Source organism: Phascolarctos cinereus, unplaced genomic scaffold, assembly GCF_003287225.1.
Source record: "Phascolarctos cinereus isolate Bilbo 61053 unplaced genomic scaffold, phaCin_HiC Scaffold_2;HRSCAF=192, whole genome shotgun sequence".
In the NCBI taxonomy this organism is placed as follows: domain Eukaryota; kingdom Metazoa; phylum Chordata; class Mammalia; order Diprotodontia; family Phascolarctidae; genus Phascolarctos; species Phascolarctos cinereus.
In genome coordinates, this window is record NW_027555625.1 from 113,380,070 (window position 1) to 113,404,584 (window position 24,515).

The 24,515-nt window shown below is 34.7% G+C and overlaps 1 protein-coding gene across 3 annotated transcripts in view; it reads right to left on the bottom strand.

Moving 5' to 3' along the window:
- Positions 1-24,515, bottom strand: part of VPS54 (VPS54 subunit of GARP complex) — an 83,175-nt gene that overhangs the window by 11,422 nt on the left and 47,238 nt on the right. For all 3 annotated transcript variants that reach the window (XM_020985450.2, XM_020985448.2, XM_020985449.2), the window contains exons 11-20: positions 21,772-21,868; positions 17,434-17,771; positions 8,261-8,390; positions 7,142-7,323; positions 6,467-6,579; positions 4,987-5,044; positions 3,075-3,180; positions 2,126-2,213; positions 1,085-1,206; positions 894-974 (exon numbers count right to left, since the gene is read on the bottom strand). In XM_020985450.2, coding sequence (XP_020841109.1) covers positions 894-974; positions 1,085-1,206; positions 2,126-2,213; positions 3,075-3,180; positions 4,987-5,044; positions 6,467-6,579; positions 7,142-7,323; positions 8,261-8,390; positions 17,434-17,771; positions 21,772-21,868 — 1,315 coding nt within the window. The remainder of the gene's footprint in view (positions 1-893; positions 975-1,084; positions 1,207-2,125; positions 2,214-3,074; positions 3,181-4,986; positions 5,045-6,466; positions 6,580-7,141; positions 7,324-8,260; positions 8,391-17,433; positions 17,772-21,771; positions 21,869-24,515) is intronic.

Below are 24,515 nucleotides of genomic sequence, written 5' to 3' on the forward strand. Positions count from 1 at the left end.
AGCTTCCACACTCTGGCACTGCTCTATCTTTCCAGGCTTCTCTTATACTCCTCTCCTACTCTATACTCCAATCAAATGTTCTACTTGCAACATCCACAATTTCCCACCTCTATGACTTTGTTCATGATATTTCCCATGCATGGAATACCCACTCCTTCCCTCTTTCTACCTTTTGAACTCCTGTCTCTCCTTTAAAGCTCAAATGTCACCTCTTACAGAAATCATTCCTTAATCCCCCACAAAGTCCTTTCCACTTCAGACCTAATACAGCCTTTGGTTTATACCTCTTTTATACAGTTATATAATTTTATATTCTAATTATTTGTCTGTGTCAAATCCCCATTCTGTACTCATAAGCTCTCCAAGTACAGTGCCCCTGTCTTATCTAAATTTTGTATTTCATCCAGTGCCTAGTGGAGCACTGCGCTTAATAAATGTTTATTGAATTTAAAATTTTAATTATCTAGTACTTCTACTGACTCTAGGACACTCTTGGATTGTAGATTTCACACTAAAACCTGTCTCTTAGAAGAAAGAATGTGCTTTCTCCTACTAAACAATACAAAGACTCATATTAAAGAAGAGTTATACCTGATATTTTCTGTATTTTTTCTTAATGGATTATCTCACCTTCTGTGGGGACATGAGTGTACTATTCTGATGCTTTTTAAAGTCTGAAGAATATAATTTACTAGATACATACTTGCATGGCTATCTCCATTTTCCTAAATAACATTCTACAAATTAGTGACCAGGATTGGTAGGCCTAAAATAGCCACTTCAAAAAGTTTACATTCTCTTATGACTCTTCAAGTTATATACAAAAGGTCCTAATTAAATTAAGAAGCCACTATGCTCTTTAAATATGTTTGATTACTTTCATACATCATTACCTTAGATAACAGTTTGTCAAATAAGCTATCCATGATCGCTACAAGTTTTGCTGAGATTTCCGCTATGTGGTCATGGTAATCCTGTAATGAAAAAAATAAAGTCTAGGTTTTAAATCCCCAGGCACATCTATTTAACAACTAACTAACTGTGAAATTTATAAAACCCCAGTGGAAAATACAAGAAAAATTACCTTAGTGATATGATCAAAATGTCTGAGCATGCTGTACTGCTTAGGCTGCAGGCGAGCTTCAAAATGAGCTCGGATCACAGGAATGTAGTGCACAATTAACTGGAGGCAGCGTGAAGAAAGGGCTGTAAGATTCAGGGAGAATGGACAAGAGGATGGGGGAAAAAAATGAAAAGGTATAACTGACTTTAATTGAATAACTTTTTATTATACAAAAAACATAATAATTACATACAAGTCCCAGTTGATTTTGTCAATGAAAAGAGCAGTGCCAAAGATAACATACTCCACCACATTTAAGAAAATCATCTGGCTATAGACTGTTTAATACTTTGGGTCTTTCCCCAAATAATGCTCCCTATATAACCCAATTCTAATTTCTATCAGTATAACAGCATGACTGATCTATCGCCATTGATCATTAGATAGTACTTTTCATCCTAAAGCACTCCATACGTGTTAATATTTTTAACATCTTTTCAAAACAGTGCAACTTCTAAATAATTTATCCTGAATATTAATAATACTTCTCTCTCTCCTTTATACCATTTGCTTCGTTTTCAATCATGATCATGAATGAGAAAGAGGTGGCCTTTACCATGCCTGAGAAAAGCTAAGCCCTCCCTTGGACCATGTAAGCCTCATCTTCCCCCTGGCCATCTTCAACCTTGCCTCCTCACGTTCTCCCTGTAACACAGAGAACTGTATTCATACCAATACCACTGCCTCTGGGAAAGGAATGTCAGCTGACTGCTGGATTATTACATTCACTACTATTGTGATAACCTAGACTATAACTCATTTCCCTGGCAACCACTCCCCTATATTTGTCTTCTTCCTTGAGGAAAGAGGTGGTCTTGCTTTTGTATATATACCTTTGGCAAATGATTCTTAAATGTTTTTCATCCTTCTTTCATGTACTACTTTAAGAGCTTATGGTTGGGGTTATACAAATGCAATGTACAATAAAAACATAATCAATCTAGGGACATTGCTATAACTTTACAATATAAAACTACAATTTAAAAATGCAGATATCCATACCTAAATTTTTTGTAGTTATTGTTTTCAAGCCAACAACCTGCAAAGCCCCTGCTCCAAGGACTAACTGGCAACTTCTTGAGTTGAAATACTAATAGGTAGGAAGGAAGAAAACATAATGTACATATTAAAAACATTATGTACGGAGATATATATACATATATATAAAATATAAATAAATTTACCACCTCTGAATACACTATTTATAAAGTATTTCCTTCTTATCCACTGACCAAAAAGAAAAGTATCTAGACCAAAAAAATCTTTCTGAGGGAAGAAACTTTAACATTCCCAATCTAAGAAAAATAATCAAGGTTTCTACATAACTTCTTAGGCTTTAAAATAAAATTTTTCATTTGCACTCAAAAATCAATCTTAGCCAATCTACTCTAAAAGTTCTGTTTCAGAAGTATACCACATAATTTTTTTTGCAGACTGAAATCTGGCTATTCCAAGCTCAATAAAAGATGTTCATTTTAAGAAAAGCATCGCAACATTTTCATTTTATTCACTTCACTAGCTCTGGTAAAATTATTATTTTTTAAATCTCTCACCTTAGTGAGATGAATAATGAAAAGTTTAGTGAACTTTTAATTTTCATTTTCATAACATATTGAAAACAAGTAAGGTGGCCCAAGTCACTTTCAGCAGCTAATAAACAACAATTCAGACTTCAGAGTTATTAAAGGGGCTGCGACATGACTTATGATGAAGAATCATTAAATGATGAATGAGAAGCAAAATGCTGTTCTCTTTCAATCATTTTTAACATGTTGTTATCCAAATGCATTTAAATGTCAAAAGATCAAGCTCATAAAAAAGTTACTTTATCTTGACATGCTGTCTTAGAACTCAAAAATTCAAATTAGATCACAAAAGCAAGGAAGTACAAAGCTTAATATATAATTTGTTCAAACAATTTTTCCACACTGACGTGAAAAATCATACATACCTTCAATAAATCTGACAAACGAGTAAGCATGTCAGTAGTAACAGATGGGATGTTATCTACACACTGGCAATATTCAAGGATAATTCTTATCAATAGCAATACTGTTCTGTGAAGGGGGAAAAAAGACAACCCAATATGCAAAGTTTACTGCAAAAAGAAAATCAAGCCAATTTAGCACATAAAATTAAAAATCCAATAAAGATCATAAAGTCTTTAAAAAAACCTGATACTCCCTCCCAACTTGTCATATTTTATTAATTTTTAATATCCCCAGGATTATATACATTAATTAGCCACATTACACTATCAAAATTCAAGCTCTAGGAGGTGCCAGCAACCTGAAAAGGCTTTTGAGTCTGAGCCTGGTAAGCTACTGTGTCTGTCTTCTGAGTCCCAGTTTAGGTAAATTCAGAAATTAGCTAACAGGAAATTACTATTAGGTAAGTTAATGAACAAATGAACATATCTCCTAAGATGTGATGCTGTGATCATCACCTGTGGAAAAATATACTCACAATAATGATGTACTAATGTAATCAGAAGCAATATTATATGGAAGAAACATACACATAAATTTTGGAGGGGAAAAATTTTACCTGTATGTTTCCTCTACATAGTAAGGCTACTAATTACATCGGTATATCATAAAATTTACTATTAAAGTTACTCTTGACAGCTGAAATAAAAATACCTAATTATCCTTACCCAAATAAGCAATGACTTACTTAAGTTATTAAATATTAAAAGGTTCATAGTGCTAGATAAGCAGCCTTGGAATAACCAGAAATCAAATTAGTGTTATTTGAAAGGGAGTAAAACCACACTGATGCAAAATGCAGAATAAAATTTAGTACTAGGCCAGAAAATGGTTTTTAAAATTAAAATTTCCTTCATTAACCACCTAGTATTTGTAGAGTAAATAAAATTTTAGTTGTTATGCTTAAGATAACTCTTAGTTATGTGTGCTAATGGAGAAGAAAAGAAGACTAAACAATATAAAAATATATACACAATAAAAACAACTAATCTAAAATGTATATGCATTTGGCTTCAGAGTTAAAGGGACATACCAAATCAGAGATACACATACAAATACATACATGTAATACAAATATATACCTTGCTTAACCACCTCATACTTTGGCTCTACTTTTGGTATATTAGAATCTATGTAGATTCTGAGTTTGGAAAGGGGTAGGAATAAAGGGAAGTTCAAAATATTATATTTTATCAAGAATTTACTATATAAGTATTTTCACATTTTTTATGCTAACAGTTATTTAATTCAAATATTGCCATCACAGATTTTCTTGAAGGGGAAGCTTTAAACATTATTTTATCTGATATTTTATAAGAATTTTAATTAAAATTTAAAATTTTATTTTAAGAACTAATGCTTTATCTGTGTAAACACTATTCAGTGATATCAAATGAATCAATATAACAAGGGCATGTGACAGGTAATTAAAAAAAATTTTATGAGTTAAAGAAATTTGAACTTTCCTTCCAAATATTCTTACCACATTTGAAAAAGAAAAGAACTTCAGTTTCTAAAAATGTGATAAAAATGACACAAGGGGCAGCTAGGTGGTGCAGTGGATACAGCACTGGCCCTGAAGTCAGGATGATCTGAGTTCAAGTCCAGCCTCAGACCTTGATTAGTTGTATGACTCTGGGCAACTCACTAAACCCCACTTGCCTTAAAAAAAAAAATCTACATTGTGGGGCAGCTAGGTGGCACAGTGGATAATGGATAGAGCACTGGCCCTGAAGTCAGGAGGACCTGAGTTCAAATGTGACCTCAGACCAAACACTTGACACTTACTAGCTGTGTGACCCTGGGCAAGTCACTTAACCCCAATTGCCTAAAAGCAAAAAAAAAAAAAAGACACAAGCAAAAAATACAACTTACCCAACAACAGCATATGGTTGTCCTTCAACTATCAGGAAATCAGCCGGTTTTCTCTCTTCTACAGTCAGAAATTAAAAGAAACAAACAAAACCATCAACAAAATCATTAATTATTGCAGAATCACTTAAAACAAACTGGAAAAATATTGAACAAACCACTCTCTGTTTATGGATTGAAACCAATTCATTTCTGAAAGTAAGTGCTCTTTGAAGACACAGAGCTACCATTTCAATTTGTTATGTGTTCTCTCTGATTAGTGTTTAATTTCCAAAATGTAAAGGGCATTGATATATTTAAATATAAACTTCTGGGCAAAAACTACAAATTCAATGTAAGGTCTATTACAAATAATATCACTATACTTTCAGCTTATGGTTTAAATACAGCAATTTATGATCTCCAATTAAAAAACATTATTTCAGGGGATCTGTGACTCATTTCATCAGTGTGAGTACTTATTCTATAGATGCAGATCACAATTTCTGGTGAACGGTCTTTAAATTTGCTGTGTTAGAAAAACCAGTCTGCAGTGAGTGTGGGCCAGTGAGCCAATCAGTAGGGCCTTTCGCACTCCAAAGACCTACCAAAGAGAGACTGCATCCTACTGACCCAAGCTTTGAGAACTCTGTATCACTCTCCTTTTGCCACAATGAGTCCTTGGAGTAGAAGTTTGTTTAGAATGTATATGATTAAGACAAAACTTTTCTCTAATCTTTTAGCCAATCAATTCAGACCCCAGCTTTCCAACCTAAAGTTTGCTTCTTTATATGGAAGAAAATGCCTTAGACAAGTGGTAAAATGTTAATGTAATCCTAAGGCTTTCACCTTTCATTTCACTCTTGAAAGGTCTAACTCCTCCTTTGTAAACCATCTCAAAGAAGAAAAACAAATATTGCAGAGGAAGCAGGAAGCAGGGAGAAGTTCTACTCTCATAAAGGGACTGAAAAGATCTTTAATATATATCCTCCAAGGAAAAAGAAGAAATGAAGTCATTCACTTTTCAGAACAAAAACACGACAAATTCAATTCCTCTGTGTTCACAACAACTAATTTGGAGGTAATTCAAACCAAAAAAGTAACAAAGGCCCTTAATTAGTTGCAAATTATATTCAGTATGATAAACTACCTCAAGAACTTCTATGAACTATAAAAATTTCATAGAATAAGATGGATCCCTAGTTGTAGGGGGAAATTTTTTAAACATCATATACAACTATACTTTAGAATTTCAAGGATCTCCGCAATATGGGTAGTCTCTCCACTTATGAATACCACATTCCCTTCACAACTTAGTAGATGGTCTCTCAGACTTGTATGGAAAGATTCATCACTGCATCCAGCCAGTTAGTTAGGCTGGTCTTCTCAAAACAACAGATATACAGTCAATCACCAAGTTCATACACTGCAAAAATAACAATGTAAAATAAGGGGAGATGGGAAAGAGAAAACACAACACTAGGTGTGTGAAAGATTCAAATACCTCCAGATTTTTTTTCGGGTAAAGCAATCTTCCCATCTGTTATGGAATCAACAAGGTCCTGAAATTCTGCAGGAACATCAGCTTGCTTCCACCGTTCATTCTCTAACAGGAGACTATTTAAAAATTAAAGGTAATGTTAAAAAAAAAAAGAGGAAAGTGAAAGTTAAAAGTGTTTTGATGAATTCTTTATTGCTAGGACAGAAATATAATTAAAACTAAGTGGGTACAAACTGGATTTAAGAAAGCTTAAGTGTGTGCAGTAAACTTAAATAATTCAATGAAATGAAATCTCTGACAGGCAATCTAATAATAAAGAACTTTCTTTTCTAAAGCTGTACTTCCAATATGCTCTTAACTCAGGCAGAGATGACAGAGTTAATTTGCTTCATTTTGTATGAAGCAGCTGCTAGTACCAAGTAAATTTCTAATGTGGCACTGATAAAAACATTACTCTTGCAGGCTACTTAATTACATTCATGAAAGATAATAAAATATTACAACTGAAAATCCAGTGAGGTGTTTTTATTATCCAATTTAACTTTATTTTTTAAAAAAAGCTATGGGCCAAGCTAATGTTATTCAAGGTAATAAGATTTTCTATCGCACAGATACATGTAGTTTGTTAAGGAAAAGTAATTTTTAATATTAAAAAGGTAAAATGAACACTAGGGATACCTGAGTTTGGTTTTTCTCTCTTCATGAAATCTATTTACAAATTTATTAGCTTGACTCTGAAGAGCCCCACGTAGTGACATGCTTTTTCGTCCACAGATCTGTTCAGTATCTAAAATAAATGTTTCCATTAATCGAGAAAGCGCGACGAACTCGGAGGAATTCAACTTCTCAAGAAAGCCATCCTAAATTTACAAAGTAACACAAAAAACTTGTCAGAAAGTTAGCAGAGCACCAAGTCATGGTTCAATTATGAAGCCTATAAATTAAAACCAAATATAACTTACAAACTTAAATCCCTAAAATGGCTTGTTTCAGACTGATAAATCAAATCTCCCTAAATTATTTGCTCCAGCAACTAGACACTTAAAATTTGCTGTCAAAATCTATACAACTACTGTCACTAATCTATTTAGCCCGACTTCTCCTTGCCCTCCAACAAAACTGAGTTACTCACTGTATCTAAATACTTCCTCATCTTCCTATTCTTTTCTATCCCCCCACCCTCTGAAATCCTACTAAGATAAATGGTTTTCCAGATCTGTCCACTAAAATGCAATCTCTTCTTCCTTAGAACCCCCATAAGACTTTCCCTGTAACTCTATAACAGAATTTACAGTCTACCTTATATAGTCTGTGATTTGTGTCTTGTGTTATCCTTCCTACCAGGTTCCTTGAAGAATTCAATCTAACATGTATCCCCTCCTACAGTTCAGCACACTATAGCAGATACTCCATCAACAATATGGTACTGAGTATATTAGCACATAAATGCATATCAATCTTATAAACTTTTTAAAAGTATTTTCTCAGTTTCACTAATTTCATTCATAAAATAATTTGGCAAACTTGAAAGCATCAAATTTATAATTGTTTTGGGAGATTAAATTATAACCAACAAAATTTCAAAATAAGACTTTGACTCATTTTAAAAATCAATAACAGCCCAAAGCTTTACATTTTGTTTATTTGGACTACTCTGGACTTTTTTTTATTCCATGAACTAAAATTCCCATGTTACCTGTAAAATATATAATCCTCATGATAGCTCATATTTATTTACATCGTGCTTTATGTTTTTGTTTTATTTTTAAATTCTGAAGCTCAGTCAAGTTAGCTAACCTTGGCTCTTGCCATAAGAAATTTGACCGACCGATCATGGCATATATCTGAAGCATTATACAGCAACTCTTGGATGCTATTTGCCAGCTTCCCCAGCTCTAAGTCAGTCAACTTCATGTCCTCACTGACCCTGAAAATGATATAAGATTATTTATAAGTCAAGTCAGGTAAAAAGGTGCGTTCTTCTTTACATCAAACATACTCTGAGAAAGAATAAAGAAATGCTTTAACAAAAATCAAATAAGAGAAAGTCTGAACTACATAATATGTATAATACAATTTTGATGAAATAGCTCTTTAATGTGCACAGAGTATGTAAATCAGGTAGGTGAGATTTAACATCTCTATTTCAAGGCTTTATAGAATGAACTTCAATTATATTTGAAAGCTCCAATGCAGAAAACCTAACTTCAGTATGAAGGTGGAGTGGGAGAGGGAGGGATTCTGGATTTCAGACTAGGGAAGTAAGAACAAGGATGAAGACCATTGTTATGTTCCAATAATCAAGCAAGAAATTCATGTGGTATAGGAGAAAGAGTATTAGCTTAAGAATCATAGGCCCTGAATTCATATTCCTCCTCTAATGCTTTGCTCCACTAGATAGCAGAAAAATCAACCACAAAAGTTAAAAAGAATCATGGATCTCCATTTTATGAAGCACAGAGAACAACAGGAATTGCATTATGTATGTGTTTCTTTCATAGCCAAATAAAAATTATGTGTGTATAAAATGCAGATCTCTCTCACCACTAGAAGAAGAGGAATAAAGAACACCGCGCCTTTCTACTCTGGCTTATAATTTAAAGCCCCTCACAATCTGCCCCTAATCTGCTCTTCCATTTCATCACACATTCCTCCCCCTCCCATACTCTGCTCATACCCTATACTCATACCCCATATAAACACTTGTTTCTGCAGTGGCCATCCCAGAAGCCTAAAATGCACTCTGTCCTCACTTCTACCTTTAAGAATCTCTTGCTTAAAGATTCAACTCAAACATTTTCTGCATGAAGTCTTTCCTGATCCTGCCAGCTACTAGTGTCCTCCCTCGCAAAACAATCATTTTTCTTAGCAGACTGTAAGCCTGGGGAAGAAAGGGGCTTTCCTCCCCCATCTTTGTATCTCCAGCACCCACCACAGTGCTGAACACATAGAAAATACTAAAGGGTGTTTGATGAATTGAATTAAACTGAAGTAGAGGAAAAAAGAGGGAAAATCTAAAGAGATGGAACCTAAAGCTATACCAAACTTTAATGAAATGGTAGAAAAATGTGACACAGAAGGAAAGAATTCAACCAGCATTTCTTAAGCACCATACAATGTTTAAGGCACTGGTCTTAAAGACAAAAACAAAAGCATTTCTGCTTTCAAGAGTAATAATAACATCAATAATAACAAGTTAGCATTTATACAGCATTTTAAGATTTATAAAGAACTTTACATGTTTCCCATTTAATCCTCAACAACAACTCTGTAAGGTAGGTGCTATTATTATCTCCATTTTACAGATGAGGAAACTGAGGCTGAAAGAGTTCAAGTGACTTGTCCAGGGACATAAAGTTAAGAAGCGTCTGAAGCAATATTCAAACTCAGGTCTCCTGACTCCAAGCTTAGCATACTATCCAATGAGTCACCTAGCTGCCCCCAAAAAAGCTCACATTCTAAGGTTGAGGGGTAGGACAGCAATGCACATAATATATACTTAGAAAAAAGACTGAAGCTGAATAGAAAATTTGACATTTAAACACAAGACTCAGGAAAAACATAAAAAGGTAAACATGAAAGAGTAATCATAACGGTTTCAATAAAGTTATGCTATTTATATTCCTATATGGTAAGATGATACATGCAAATCCTAAGAACTTTATCATTACTAGGGCAGTTAAAAGGAGTTTACACAAACAGAGGGCATGGATGTCAGTCGATTATATTGGAATAATCTCCAAAAAATGAAGGGGTGAGAAAGAGGGAGGCACTTGGCGAATAGGGAAGGGAGTTTTGGGAAAAATTTTCTCACATAAAAGAGGTATGCAAGAAAAAACTTTTACAATGAAAAGGAAAAGGGGGGGGCGCGTTTCAATATCTGAACCACACTTTCATTGGAATTGGCTGGTTCAAAGAATATATATATATATATATATATGTACATATACTCAGCTGTGTATAGAAATGTAACTTACCCAATAGGGAAATAGGAGGAAAATGGGATAAAAGAAAGGGGAGGAACAGATTAAGGGAGGCAGTGGTTAGAAGCAAAATAGACTTTAGAGGAGGAACAGGATAAAAAGACAGAGAGAGAAAAGAAGAAACAAGAAAATGGGATGGAAGAAAATACAGTTAGTAATAATAGCTAGGAACATGAATGGGAGGAGCTCTGGAAGCCGATATAAGAACAGATTAGAAACCAGAATTCAACAATATGTTGTTTACAAGAGACACACTTGAAACAAAAAGACACGGAGTTAAAATAAAGGGCTAGAGTGAAATCTAATATGTTTCAGCTGAAGCAAAAAAAGGCAGAAGTAGCAACCATGATCTCAGACAAAGCAAAAGCAAAAATAGACCTAATTAAAGGAGATGATCATGGAAATTGCATTATGCTAAGGTACCATAGACAATGAAGTAATTATCAAAAATGTTTACAAGTTTCTCTGATAAAGGCTTCATTTCTCAAATATATAGTGAGTACTGAACTGAGTTAAATGTATAAAAATGTATAAAAATAATTTCCCAATAGATAAATGGTCAAGGGGTATGAACAGGCAATTTTTGAAAAAAGAAATCAAAGCTATCTATAGTCATATGAAATTAAACAACTCTGAGGTACCACCTCACATCTACCAAAAATGACAAATGCTGGAGGGGATGAGGGAAAAAAATAGGTACACTAATGAACTGTTGGTGGAATAGTGAACTGGTCCAACCATTCTGAAGAACAATTTGGAATTGAGTCCAAAGGGCTATAAAACTGTGCATACCCTTTTACCCAGCAATACCACTACTATGTCTGTATTCCAAAGAAATCAAAGAAAAAAGGAAAAGGACCTACATATATACAAAAATAGTTATAGCAACTCTTTGTGGTGGCAAAGAATTGGAAATAAAGGGGATGCTCATCAACTGAGGAAGAGCTAAATAAGTAGTAGGACATGATTGTGATGGAGTAATACTACGCCGTCGGAAATGATGAAGGGGGTGGTTTCAGAACAACATGGCAAGACCTATATGAACTGATGCAAAGTGAAGTGAGAAGAACTAGGAGAACACTGTGCACAGTAACAACAACATTGTAATGATGTTCAACTGTACAATGATCTAAGACAATTCCAAAGGACTCATGATGAAAAAATGCTATCCACCTCCAGAGAGAGAGGACTGATGAACTCTGAATGCAAACTGATGTATAATTTTCTCATTTTCTTTATTTCTCTTGCTTTCTTTGGGAAATATGGCTAATATGGAAATATGTTTTGCATGATTTCACATGTATAATGAATATCACATTGCTTGCTTTCTCAGTGAGTGGAAGAGGAAGTGAAAGGAAGGGAGAGAATTTGAAACTCAAAATTTGAAAAGAATGCTTTAAAATAAATAAGGAATTGGGAAAAATATATTAAAAAATATTCATACCAGTGAATCCAATAGGATGTAATTCATAGTATGCAAAGGGGTAGCAATATGAAAATTACCTGGAGATATGTGTACATTAGTCAGATTGTGGAAGATTTTAAAACCAATGTTATACATTGTATGATGATCAATTACGACACACTTAGTTCTTCTCAGCAACGCAGTTATCCACAGGGGTGGGGAACCTGCAGTCTCAAGGCCATATGGCCTTCTATGTCCTTGAGGAAGAGGGGCTTTTGACTGAGTCCAAGTTTTACAGAACAAATCCTTTTATTAAGGGCATTTGTTCTGTGAGGTCTGGATTCAGTCAAAGCATCCCCAAGGCCAACTGATCCAAGACAATTCCAAAAGACTCACAGAAAACGCTATCCACATCCAGAGCAAGAATTATGGCATCTAAATGTAGATTAAAGCATCTCACTTCAATTTTTTTGTTTTTTCATGGTTTTTCCCTTTTGTTCTGTTTCTTCTTTCACAACGTGACTAATATAGAAATTTGTTTAACATGATTACCCATGTATAACCTATATCAGATTGCTTGCTATTTTGTGGAGGGGGAGGGGAAGGAGAAAAATTTGGAACTCAAAATCTTACAAAAAATGAATGTCGAAAGCTATCTTTACATGTAATTTAAAAAAATATTATTTACAGAAAGAAGAATCAGTGTTATAAAGGGTATATTTTGTCCCATAGGCAATAGGGAGTTGGAGAAGTTCTTATATATCATGTTTATGGATAATTTCTGGATTTTGGGATTGAATCAACAAGATACAATCTCAGTTTAACCTTTTATTCTCAAAAAAAAAAAAAGGAAAGGAATGTGCAAAGATCTGGTAAGGTACACTGGAGGCAGATGAAGAATAGTTCTAAATGCCAGATAAAGCAATTTGCACTTTATCCTAGAGGCAAGAATGGAACTCCTCGGGCAAGAGAATGACATAGTTAGACCTTTGCTTTAGGGATATAAATTTGTATAGATTAAAAAGGGGAGAAAATGGAGTTAGAAAGAGTCCCAGTGAAAGAGAACTGTAGGCCTGAAATAGGTGGCCATTTGAATGGAGACAAGATAGTGGACATGAGGTATGTTGGGGAGGTGGAATTGACAAGACTTTGGAGCCAACTAGATGGATGCACTGTGGGAGAAGAGAGTCAAGCCTGACTCAGAGGTTGTACATCTGAGTGACTGGAAAGATGAAAGGTGCCTGCAATAGAAATAAGTAAGCTAGCAAGCATCCTGGGGATGGGGGAGGGGAGGGGCCAAGTAAGGAGGTGGAAGGAATTGTGTTTTAGGCATGTTGAGTTTGAGATGCCTTTAAGACACTGAGTTGCAGTCGTTAATGCACAGTTGATAATGTGGGACTAGAGTACAAAAGAAAACTGTAGCTAGATACATGGATTGGGGAGTCATCTCTACACAGGTGATAGCTGAGCCTACTGGACCTGATAAAGATCACCAAAAGAGAGGATGCACAAAGAAAAGAATGCCCAGGAAAGAGTTCAACTTGTGGTAAAGCCACACATCAGGAGTAGAACATCGATGATAACTTAGCAAATGAGTTTAAGGAGCCAGACAGGTAGGAAGAAAACTAAGAGAGAGGACTGTGAGGAAAACCTCAAACTGGAAATAGGTGAAGGCCCTAATTTTAAAATGAGAAGTAAGAAAGTGGATTCTTCACATTATGAGCTGATGAGCTTGACCTTGATTTTTGACAACATTTTAGGATATATTATTAAAGGGAGGTTCTATGAGTCATTTAGAAAGAAAATAGCCCATTTCTATAGGCTAGCATGGATTTATCAGGAACAATTCACGTAAGAATAATTTTTTTGGCCATTATTACACTGAAATATCAGTGAAGTAACTTAAATATACTATGACTGAATTTCAGCAAGGCATTTGACAAAGTTTTTCATGATACGGAGAAGTTGGAAAGATGCCATTTGGGTGTTCAAAGAATTGAAAACCCACCTACTATGATTAGGCCTTATGAGTATTGATTAACAGATTGATGAAAATACAGGAGGGATCTCTAGAGGTATGCCCCAGCTATCTATCTTGGGCAAACTCAACATGTTTATGATGGCTTGAATGAAGACAGACAAAATACTTATAAAATCTGCAGATGACAATACTGGGTAAATGAAACTAAAATGCTGGACAACACAGAATCCAAAAAGATTCTGTAGGCTAGAATGATGGCCCAAATTTACTAAGATAAAATATAACAAGATAAAATTAAGTTCTACACTTGGGTTCAATGACTCAGTTACACAAGTACAGGATGATAGAAGTGTGGCCAGATAATAGTTCTGTGTATAAAAGACATTGGGGGGGGGTAGGGAGCAGGCAGTTTAGAGGACTGCAAACTCAATAAAAATAGGCAGTATGAGATGGCAACCAAAAAAGCTAATGAAAATTCCAGCAGGAAGAGATAAAAGGAGAAATTCCATTTGAAAAATAACTATGGAAAAACACTTGGAAGCCCAACTGTCAAGAAGCACACAGGAATTATACGAGTACAACTACAAACCACACTTTACAGCTCTAGATAATCGGAGAGATCGCTCGTAGGTAAACTGGGCCAATATAACAAAAATGACAATACTACCTAAGGAAAAAAAAAGACAAAATTAATTTGGAAGAACAAAAGGTCAAAGGAAATTAATGGGGAAAAAGTATAAAGGAAGAGGGGCCTAGCAGTACCAGATTTTAAACTATACTACTAAGCTGTGATCATTAGAATAATCTGATATTGGTTATGAAATGGAGTTGATCAGTGAACAGAATAAGGATACAACATACAGAAGAAAATGAGTACAGCAACCTAATGTTTGAGAAACCCAAAGTTATCAGTTATTGGGATAAGAACTCATTACTTGACAAAAAATGCTGGGAAAACTGTAAAGAGTGGTAAATTCTAGGTATAGACCTAGATAAACCCAGATAAATGGGTATATGACTTAGATATAAGGGTTACCTCATATACAAATTAGAAAACAAAGAAGAAATTAACTGTCAGATTTATGGATAAAGGAAGAACTGAAGACCAAGCACAAAACCGATAGGGTCGCAGAAGGTAAAATGGACAAGTCTGATTAAATAAAATTTAAAATATTTTGCATAAACAAAACCAACACAGTAAAATTAGAAGAGAAGCAGGAAATTAGAAAAAAAATTCTTTGTAGCAAGTTTCTTTGATAAGGTCTTTTTTCATCTGTGTGTACATACACACACACATTATTTTGAGAAAGTATCCTTAGGTTTCACCAGACCGCTGATGGAGTCCATAACACACACACACACACACAACACACACACACACACACACACACGTGTATACATATATATACATATACATGCATATACACATATAATGCATATGTATGTGTATATGTGTATACATGTACACATATGGAACTGATTCAAATTTATAAGATTAAGAGTAATTCATCCACTGATAAATGGTCAAAGGAAATGAACAGGCATGTTTTAGAAAAACAAATTCAAGCTATCAATATGGAATGGAAATGGAAAAAAAATGCTCCAAATCACTAACATTTTGAAAAATGCAAATTAATGCAATTTTGTATTTCTACCTCATATTCATAACATTGACAAAGTTGACAAAAAAGGAAAACGACAAGTGCTGGAAGGGCTACAGGGAAACAGGTACTTTAATGCACTACTGGGTAGAGCTATAAACTTGTCCAAACATTCGGGAAAGCAATTTGGATCTATGCCCAAAGATATTAAACTATGCACAACCTTTGACTCAGTTATATTACTACTAAATCTCTACCCCAAGAAAAGGAAAAAGACTCATACGTACAAAAATATAACAGCGCTTTTTGTGGTAGCAAAGAACTGGAAACTCAGGAGGTTCCCTTTGACTGGGAAATGTCTTAACAAGCATATTAAAGTGATGGCATACTCTTGTGCTGTATGAGATGATGAAGGTGATGGTTTCAGAGAAATCTGGGAAGACCTGAATGAGCTGATGTAGAGTGTAGTGAGCAAAACCAGGAGAACAATTTATACAATAAAAATATTGAAAAGACTATCAATTTTGAAAGATTTAGTATCTCTGATCCTCAAAATGACCAACCACTCACTATTCCAGAGTACTCAAGATGAAACAGGCTACTCACCTCCTAATAACTCAGAGTACAGACTGAGGTATAATTTGTTTTGGATATGGCCAATGAAGCAATTTGTTTTGCATGACTATACATATTTGCAACAGTGGTCTCATTTTTCTTGCTTTCTCTATGGTGAGTAGAAAGAGTATGGGAGGGAGAAATGATGATCTCCATTTGAAAAAACATTTAATTTTTTTTAAAAGCTAATGAGATCTCAGATTAGGATTCATCCCAGATAAACCTACTTCATTAACAAACAAGGGAAGTTATAGGTCTGACATATTCTAAATACGTTTTGTTCAGTGTTCTGCATATAGTGTGTGCTCAATAAATGCTTGTTAATTCATTGAGCACAATCTGTTCAGGATGCTGAGGAGCTGCAGTGTAATCAGACTAAAAGGGTGAGGAGGGAATTCCTAATCAAACAAGGGTCATTTGATGGAATTCAGGATATTTTAACCTGGAGGAAAGAAAACTTAGGGGGGAAATGAGACTGTTCTAAGTGTTTGAAGGATTGTCATGTGAAGTAAGGCTTAGATCTGCTTTATTTGTTGAGGACAGTTGTTAGGAAAATTTTCCTTCGATCAAGAGGAAATCTATCTCTGTGCATTTTCTATTCATTTTTCAGCATTTCATTTTCTACATCCTTTGATCCTATTAGTATTTTATAATATTAAATATACTAAAAGAACGAATTCCACATTTAAATTGTAAGCCACATCATAAATTACTTAATTTCCTTAAAGATAGTACACAATAAAATAAGATTTCTTAAATGAATTTATACAATTTGTTGAACTAAGTGATTTTGAAGGTATCTTCTTGTTTGGACCTTCTACAAGTATGCTGTGAGAAAGATAACAATATTTTAACACTGGAAAATTAGCTTTCAACTGTTTAAAACACTCTTAAACTGTAATGCTGGCAGCCTAAACAGAGAAATCATTCTGGAAAAGATGTAGTGAAAAGCAGTAAGCTCCCATCTCTTCTGGAAATACACTTAAAACAGAATATAGAGATTTTTGGTGGCAATCTCACTTATCATAGGCAACTACAACACATTCTAATCTCTGTATAAGTAGATTAATGGCAATAATTTGCTGCCATTAGTTTTCTTTTATTTAAGAGTAAAGCACAGATCCACTTGGATTTTGGCCTTGATCAATAAAAATGTGAAGTTATATTTTTCAAATAGTACAAAACTCACAGGTTTCAAATCTTTTTTCCTCTTTTAAAGAGTTCTGTGCACTCTTTTAAGTTGATTAGCTTTATAACACAAAATTTAGTTTCAGTTTCAAATTCTACATACTTCTATTAACACAATAAATAACGTATCTAAATGAAACAACTATCATCAATTTGTCAAAATATGGTCAATATTATGCAATAGCCAGTATACTTACATAAGCTCTACACCTCCTGGTGTATGAGAAGATATTTGCTCTTTACTGGATGAAGAATCAGTAGTACATTCTGGTTCGGATACCGAATCACTGCTGCAGGGCTCACTGCCTGGAGATGCATTTCTCTGAGAGGTAGTGTCAGTTATTCCAGGTGGTAGCTCACCCTCACCAAACGCATCACTTATAAACATACCTTCATGGGTTAAATATGCTACCTCTGTATCTAATGAATTGTCTTTTGCAGCATTCTTCTGTTCTGAAGTTTCTTCTAGTTCCCTAGTCCTTTGATTTTTGTCAAGGACTGAGAGGACAACACTTCGAACAATATTTAATGTTGCCTAGAATAAAACATAAAATGCTTTTTTAAAAGATTTTTTGAAATTCTGTATCCTTACATTCTAAATCCCCTCCCAGATGGGAAGCTAATTTTTTATATTTGTCATTTTAATTTTATACAACACAATGAAGATATCCACCTTTAGAAAAGAACTATTCAGTAGAAACAGAAATAATAACACTTATAGCATTACTTCATTTTCAATAACTATAATAAGTCACTTCAGTTTTGATGTAAGGCAGAAAGCATCATCGATTTTGTCTGTATTTTTATATGCAGACTATTTGGAGATACTCTAAAATCTTTTCCTGGAATTTTTTTTGGGGGTAGGAATAGGTCATTTGTGATCATTTTTCCTATTTTCTAATCGATTCATTAATTAAGCCAGAATTTTAAAAGTACCTACTAGGTAAAGAGCAGTACACTAGTTCAGGGCGGAGGGAAGCTTACACAAAAATAATTACGCCACAGTCTCTGCCTTCATGGATCTTATAGTCTAGCAGAAGGACTACTAAGGTAACACAAATATACAATTACTATCCAAGTAAACTGTAAAACAGGATATAAGAACATAGGAGTGGTACAGGTATTATGAAAAAAGTAAAGTACACTAAAAGAAATATCATTTTTGAGCTGGGCTAGAACTAGGAAAGGCTATTTCAGCACTAGTGTTGAGTGTAGGCACAAGAATGCTCCTAAGCAGTAATTCACTTTGTTCAGACTAGAGTATACAGAGAAGGATGATGACAGGCAGCTTCTCCAGGGCTTTTTGAGGCTCTGATAAAGAGTTTATTGGCCTTTATTTGGTGGGCAATAAGAAGCCACTGAAGGGTTTTGAACACGAGTGACACAGTGAAAACCAAGCATATGTGTATATTTTATAAGAGCTATGATTTCACTAGCGTGGGGATTTCCTTCACTAGCACAAATAACAACTTCCCCACATTTCATGAGCTGCTGCAGCCAAAAAATTCATCACTTGGTGTCCAGCCTTCTGGTGGAACACCTCTCCTTGCTTGGACTGTCCTCAGACAGTCCTCAGATAAGACATACTCAAAAATCATGCCCAAACTCCTTTAGCCTGTTAAGATCTACCATGTTACTGGCACAGAGCATCCACAACAGAAAGAGAAAGCTCTGAGGTAGGTCTCTAGTGAAGGCATAAGATAAACCTGGCAGAGATGTGAAGGATATACTGCAGTAGGTGGAGAATGAGAGGAGAACAAAGCAACTAGGAAGCTATTGCAGTCATTTTAGAAAGCAGTAAGACAGACTGCAATTATGATTAATGGCAGTGGAAACAGAGTAGAAGGGAGAAACATGGGAGAGACTGTCGAGGTAAAATTCACAGGACCTTGTAACTGATTATATATGGAGAAAGTAGAATTTAATGTAATATTGAAGTTTTGAACTTGGTAATGGGTGGCTGCTGGTATCATTAATAGAAACAGGAGAATCAGAGGATTCTGTTTTGAAGACACTAAATTCTGTTTAGACATGATGAATTTTAGGTGCCACCAGAAAAGAGGGAAGTCAGTGAAGATGATGACTAAAGAGAAAGAACCAATAGTGTATAGTATCCAGGAGAGGTATCTAGGAAAAAGGGGTGTTAAACTCAGTCAAACATTGCAAAGAAGACAAAGAGCATGACAAGAAAAGGTCATATGAACTAATAATTACAAGATTACTAAACAACTCTGAGCGAGCAATTTCAATAGAGGCTGAAGCCAGAGTTCAAGGAATTACAGAGTAAGTGGGTTGGTAAGAAAATAGAGGCATCAGGTTTATATTGCTTTTCTCAGTTTTTAGTGAAGGGGAGAGAAACAGATGATATCAAATAGTTTGATTGAAATTTTTCCTAAGACTGATTAAACAAAGTGATGTAGAATGAAGAAAGCATAGCTATAATACAATAATATACACGATAACTAAAATTGTAAATGAAGACAATAAAAGGCAACAAAACTCACGTTAAATACATTGAACGATGTTGGTATCAAATTGCAGGTAAAAATATTGTACACATCTTTCCCTTCTATTAACCCATAAACAGAAAGAGAAACACTACTGCTTGAAATAATTTTTGCGTAGAGGGGAACGTGTTGAGGGGCTGGTTTGATTGTTGTATCAAAATAAGATATACTGTTTAGAAATAAAATTAATTTCATAATTTCCTGGCTTTTTATATAGAGCAAATTGAACAAAATTGAGTATTTTTCTTGATTTTTCAGTCATGGAGCTGAGCGACCTTTTCATTCTACCATGGTAGACAATGAATATGCTTCCTGATTTTTGAACCATAACAGATGACAAATTTTTTACATGTTGCACTGTTATCTTTAGGGATCACTAATGTATAGGTTGGTGTTTGCTCACTCTTCTCCCAATCTTACCCCCTCAAATAAGTACCCAGACCCATGCTTGCAAGCACTACATGTACTTACTATGACTGACTGCATCTTTCCACAGCCCTTTACCTCCGCAGCATAAGGTTTTCTCTTTGTCCAACTTTGTCTCAAAGGCCAGTTCCAAAGTCTGAGTATCTACTGGTCACCTGTCATTATTTTTCACCACCATCTATTCAAATTGCTATTGTCCCTACTTATACAAATAATCCTTCCTTCTAGTCTCTCCTAACCCATGTATATGTACACTTCAAGTGTATCTCAGCTGTAATGAGAAAAGAGTGGGCTTCTCCCAACACCACTAGCCAATTAATAAACTCATTTCCATGTATTAACAATTTAACCAATCACAGTGTATAAGGTGTCATTTTCTTCGCTCATTTTAAATCTCAACACAAAGATTCTTTGTTTACCGTCAGAGAAGTTTTCTCTGCCTCATCTGTCTGTCTGTCTCTCTCCCTATTTCACCCAGCTGGAGGTGCAGCAGCCGTGGCTCCAACACCAGTATCGATCAGTACCAATCCTTTTAACCTACTCTGGTTTTCTTTGCCCAGGCTAGTTGACCTCTTCTTAGGTGTTCAAATGAGTCTCTGCCCTGAGGGGCTCACCATATTGGTGCCAAGCTTACTACAGACACCACATCTTCCTGAACTTGTATAAATCACGGGTCCAAGTCTTTCTTATTAGCAGGATTATAGATGTATGCCACTTTGCCTGTCTACTACAACATTTTATCATTACAAAACAGAGCTTTTGAGACTTCTGTAAAAACCATGGAGTATTAGAAAATCATGGCTGGGGATCACTGTTATAAAGCACCACCATATATGAAGAGAATACAAGACTGGGAGCCAGGAGAGTCTTCCCCATTCCAAACCCACTACCTCCACTTATGAGCAGTGTGACAATGTGGGAAATCATTTAACCTCTATCAATCTCATCTTATTGACTTGTAAAATGGCTGATAATGCCACCTGGGCTACATGTCTCATTGGGTTGTTTTGAAAGTCAAATAAGCACTTTGTACACCTTAAAATACCATATAAATGTTAGCTATTTTTCTTAAATAATTATTCATTTTAGCATATACAAATCTTAAAACAGTTTAACATGAAAAATGTTATCAAAATATAACCTGCATGTATTGGCAGATATGTGTGTTGTGTTAAATAATTAGGGCTCCATAAAACATTTATGCAAGTTAAAAAATCATACTTTATTCTAATGATTCTATTTTTCAATGCTTCACAAAATTCATAATAAAAATTCACAGTATTCCCTCCACTGCCCTTCCACCCTCCAGAGATGGTTTTCATGAGTTACTGTGGTTAAAAAACAAAAACAAACCACCACCTCATGATCAATCTTCTAGTGATAAGTCTCCCTAAACATGGCTAAGATGGCCTTCAAACAACAAATGCAGGTTTATGGCAGAATCTTGAGAACTGTTGTTGGCTCAGTCTTCAATAACCTAAAGTCACCTCCATACCATGATTAGGGATTTAGTTGACAAGTTTGATTCAATGGTATATTAAGTATGTGAAGAGGTAACATGTAACGGTTTTCAGGATATATTGATAATTACATAAGCCTTACCTTAACCCTCTGGAGGAAGACTGTAAACTTAGAGAAAATATCCTTTAAGAGATCAAACCATTGAGGAAAATTCATCAATCTCATCTGATCTGCAAGTCTGCGAAAACACAAACAATTTAGGGAATGGTATTTTTTCCTTTAACTTATAAAAAAATTTTACATTTTTTGTTTATACCTCATCTTCATTTCTAAACATGTCCCTCCCTCCCCCATCCAGCAAGCCATCTCTTATAACAAAAAAAGAATAAAGAGAAGAAAACAGTCTAGCAAAACAAAACACAGACTCAGCCTAACAGCACATGCAATTCTTCATACCCCTAAAGAAATGCTTTTTTTTCCATCTCTTCTTTAAGACCAGGTTTGGCCATTCTAATCACATGGGATTCAGCTCCATTGGTGTTTTTTTTTTTCATTTATATCGTTACTGTCATTAGATATGTTGTTCTCCTAGTTCTGCGCATTCTACTTTGCATCAGCTCATAAATGTATGAAAAGCTTTCCTGAATTCAGTCATCATTTCTTAGGAAAGAGATAAAACAAAAACAAGCTGTGGCACATTTATTACATGTATGTACCACAATGTTTAACCATTTCCTAATCAATGATCATCTTCTTTGTCTCTAGTTCTTTGGTACCACAATTAGTGCTGTTATGAATATTTTGAAGTATATGGAACCTTTCAGTCTCTATCTGCTTGGGCCTAGCAGTAGGATCTCTAGGTCAAAAGGTATGGAATTTATTAACTTTTAAAGCATAATTACAAATGCAATTTCCAGAATGGTTAGGTCAATTCACAGCTCCACCAACAACGTATTACTGTGTCCATCTTCCCAGAATTCTTCCCATTCTGTCATTTTTTTCTGACAACTTGTAGATGAAACTTCAAAGCTGTTGTGATTTTCATTTATTATTATTAACGATCTGGACTTATGAGCTTACAACTCTTGAGAGTTTTGTTAATATCCTTTTACTATCCACTGAGGAATGACTCGTGGTCTTATCCATGACCCCCTAAGGTGCCATGCAGATCTGCCATGCAGATTTCATCAAGGGCATCCAATCAAAAAGAACTGCTAAGGGCAGCAAGGTGGCACAGTGGATAGAACACCAGCCCTGAAGTCAGGAAGACCTGAGTTCAAATCCAGCCTCAGAACAAACACTTGACACTTACTAGCTGTGTGACCCTGGGCAAGTCACTTAAACCCAATCGCCTTAAAAAAAAACCTGCTAGTTTAAAAAAACCCAAAAACCAAAACCCATTATTTTCCCTTTGCCAATTCCCTGACCCTGGTTCATTCAGACCCTATATGGACAGAAAGGAAGAATAAAATGGCCACTCACACAGCTTTGATGAATTGAGAGTCACCAGCTTTCTTGTGACATAGAGGCCCAAGAGGCCTTTCAATCTGCTTGCTCTAGTATACTAAAGTGATGTTTTATATTTGGGGCTGCACATTCCAGACCCACAGGCACAGCCATGTGACCTGCTGATTTATGGGCCTTTCATCTTCCCTGAAATGAACTTTCCTTTAAGTGCTACATTCCCCAATTAGAAATCTTCATAAGAACACACTCTCATTTTTTCTATTTTTAGTCCCAGGAATTGGCATACAGTAAGCACTAAATAAATGCTCATTCATTCATTCATTCTCTTCTTTTTTTTTCATGGTATAACCTTCCAAGCTGCATATCATTCTGAGCTTATAAGATGCTGGTATAAACTGAAATTTGGCCAATCTTCTTTCTAGTTTTCCTTGTCAAATAGTAATTTATGTTCTCAGGTTTGTAAAATACTGGATTATTGAGTTAAACTGTTTCTGTTTTTTTTCTCATCTATTCTGTTATACTAATCTACTTTTCCATTTTTTTAGCTTGTACCAATTTTGATGATTAATACTTTTGTAGTGTCATTTTTTAATCATACTAGTACAACCTGATCATTAGCAATAAATACTACTCCAATCACATCATTCTTTGTTTCTTTAAAGTATTTTGTAATTATATTTCTATGAATATTGAGTGTGCCTTGGTAGATTAACTCCCAAATATTTTAAGCATTTTGTAGTTATTTTTAATAAGATTTCCTTTTCTACTATTTCCTCCTAGATTTTGTTATTACTATAGAGAAGGACTTATTCTGTATATACTAATATCCTAAAGCAATTAACTGTGTCAATTAATTTCTTTGATGATTATCTTAAGGCTAAGTAAACTTATGTCATCTTTAAATACAAATCATTTTCTCTCCTCTTTAATGGTTGAATTTCTTTTTCTTGCATACAGCTAGCATTTCAAATAACAATAAGGAAAAGGGGCATTCTTGGTTTAGTTCTGAATTTTTTATAAAAATTTCTGGAATATATCTATTACAAATAATGCTAGCTTTTGGTATTTGACATGTACTTCTTAATCATACTAAAAAAAGTCTCTTCTGGGTATATGCTTCATATGCATAAATGATTCTTGTACTTTGTCAAAAAGTTTCTTCTGCATCTACTAATACAGTCAAGTGGTTTGGATCTTTTTGTTTTTAATATAATTATGTTAATTGCTTTCTTAATGTGAACCATCCTTGCATCTCTGCCATAAATTCAACTTGGTCATTATGAGTAAGTTTCAGATATGCTATTATGGGGGTTTTTTGGCTAGAATTTTATTGAAATTTTTCAGTTTGTTAATGATAATAATAGCTAGTTAATAAATATGCTGGTTTAATAACATATTGTTAATAAATGTAGTGTTTG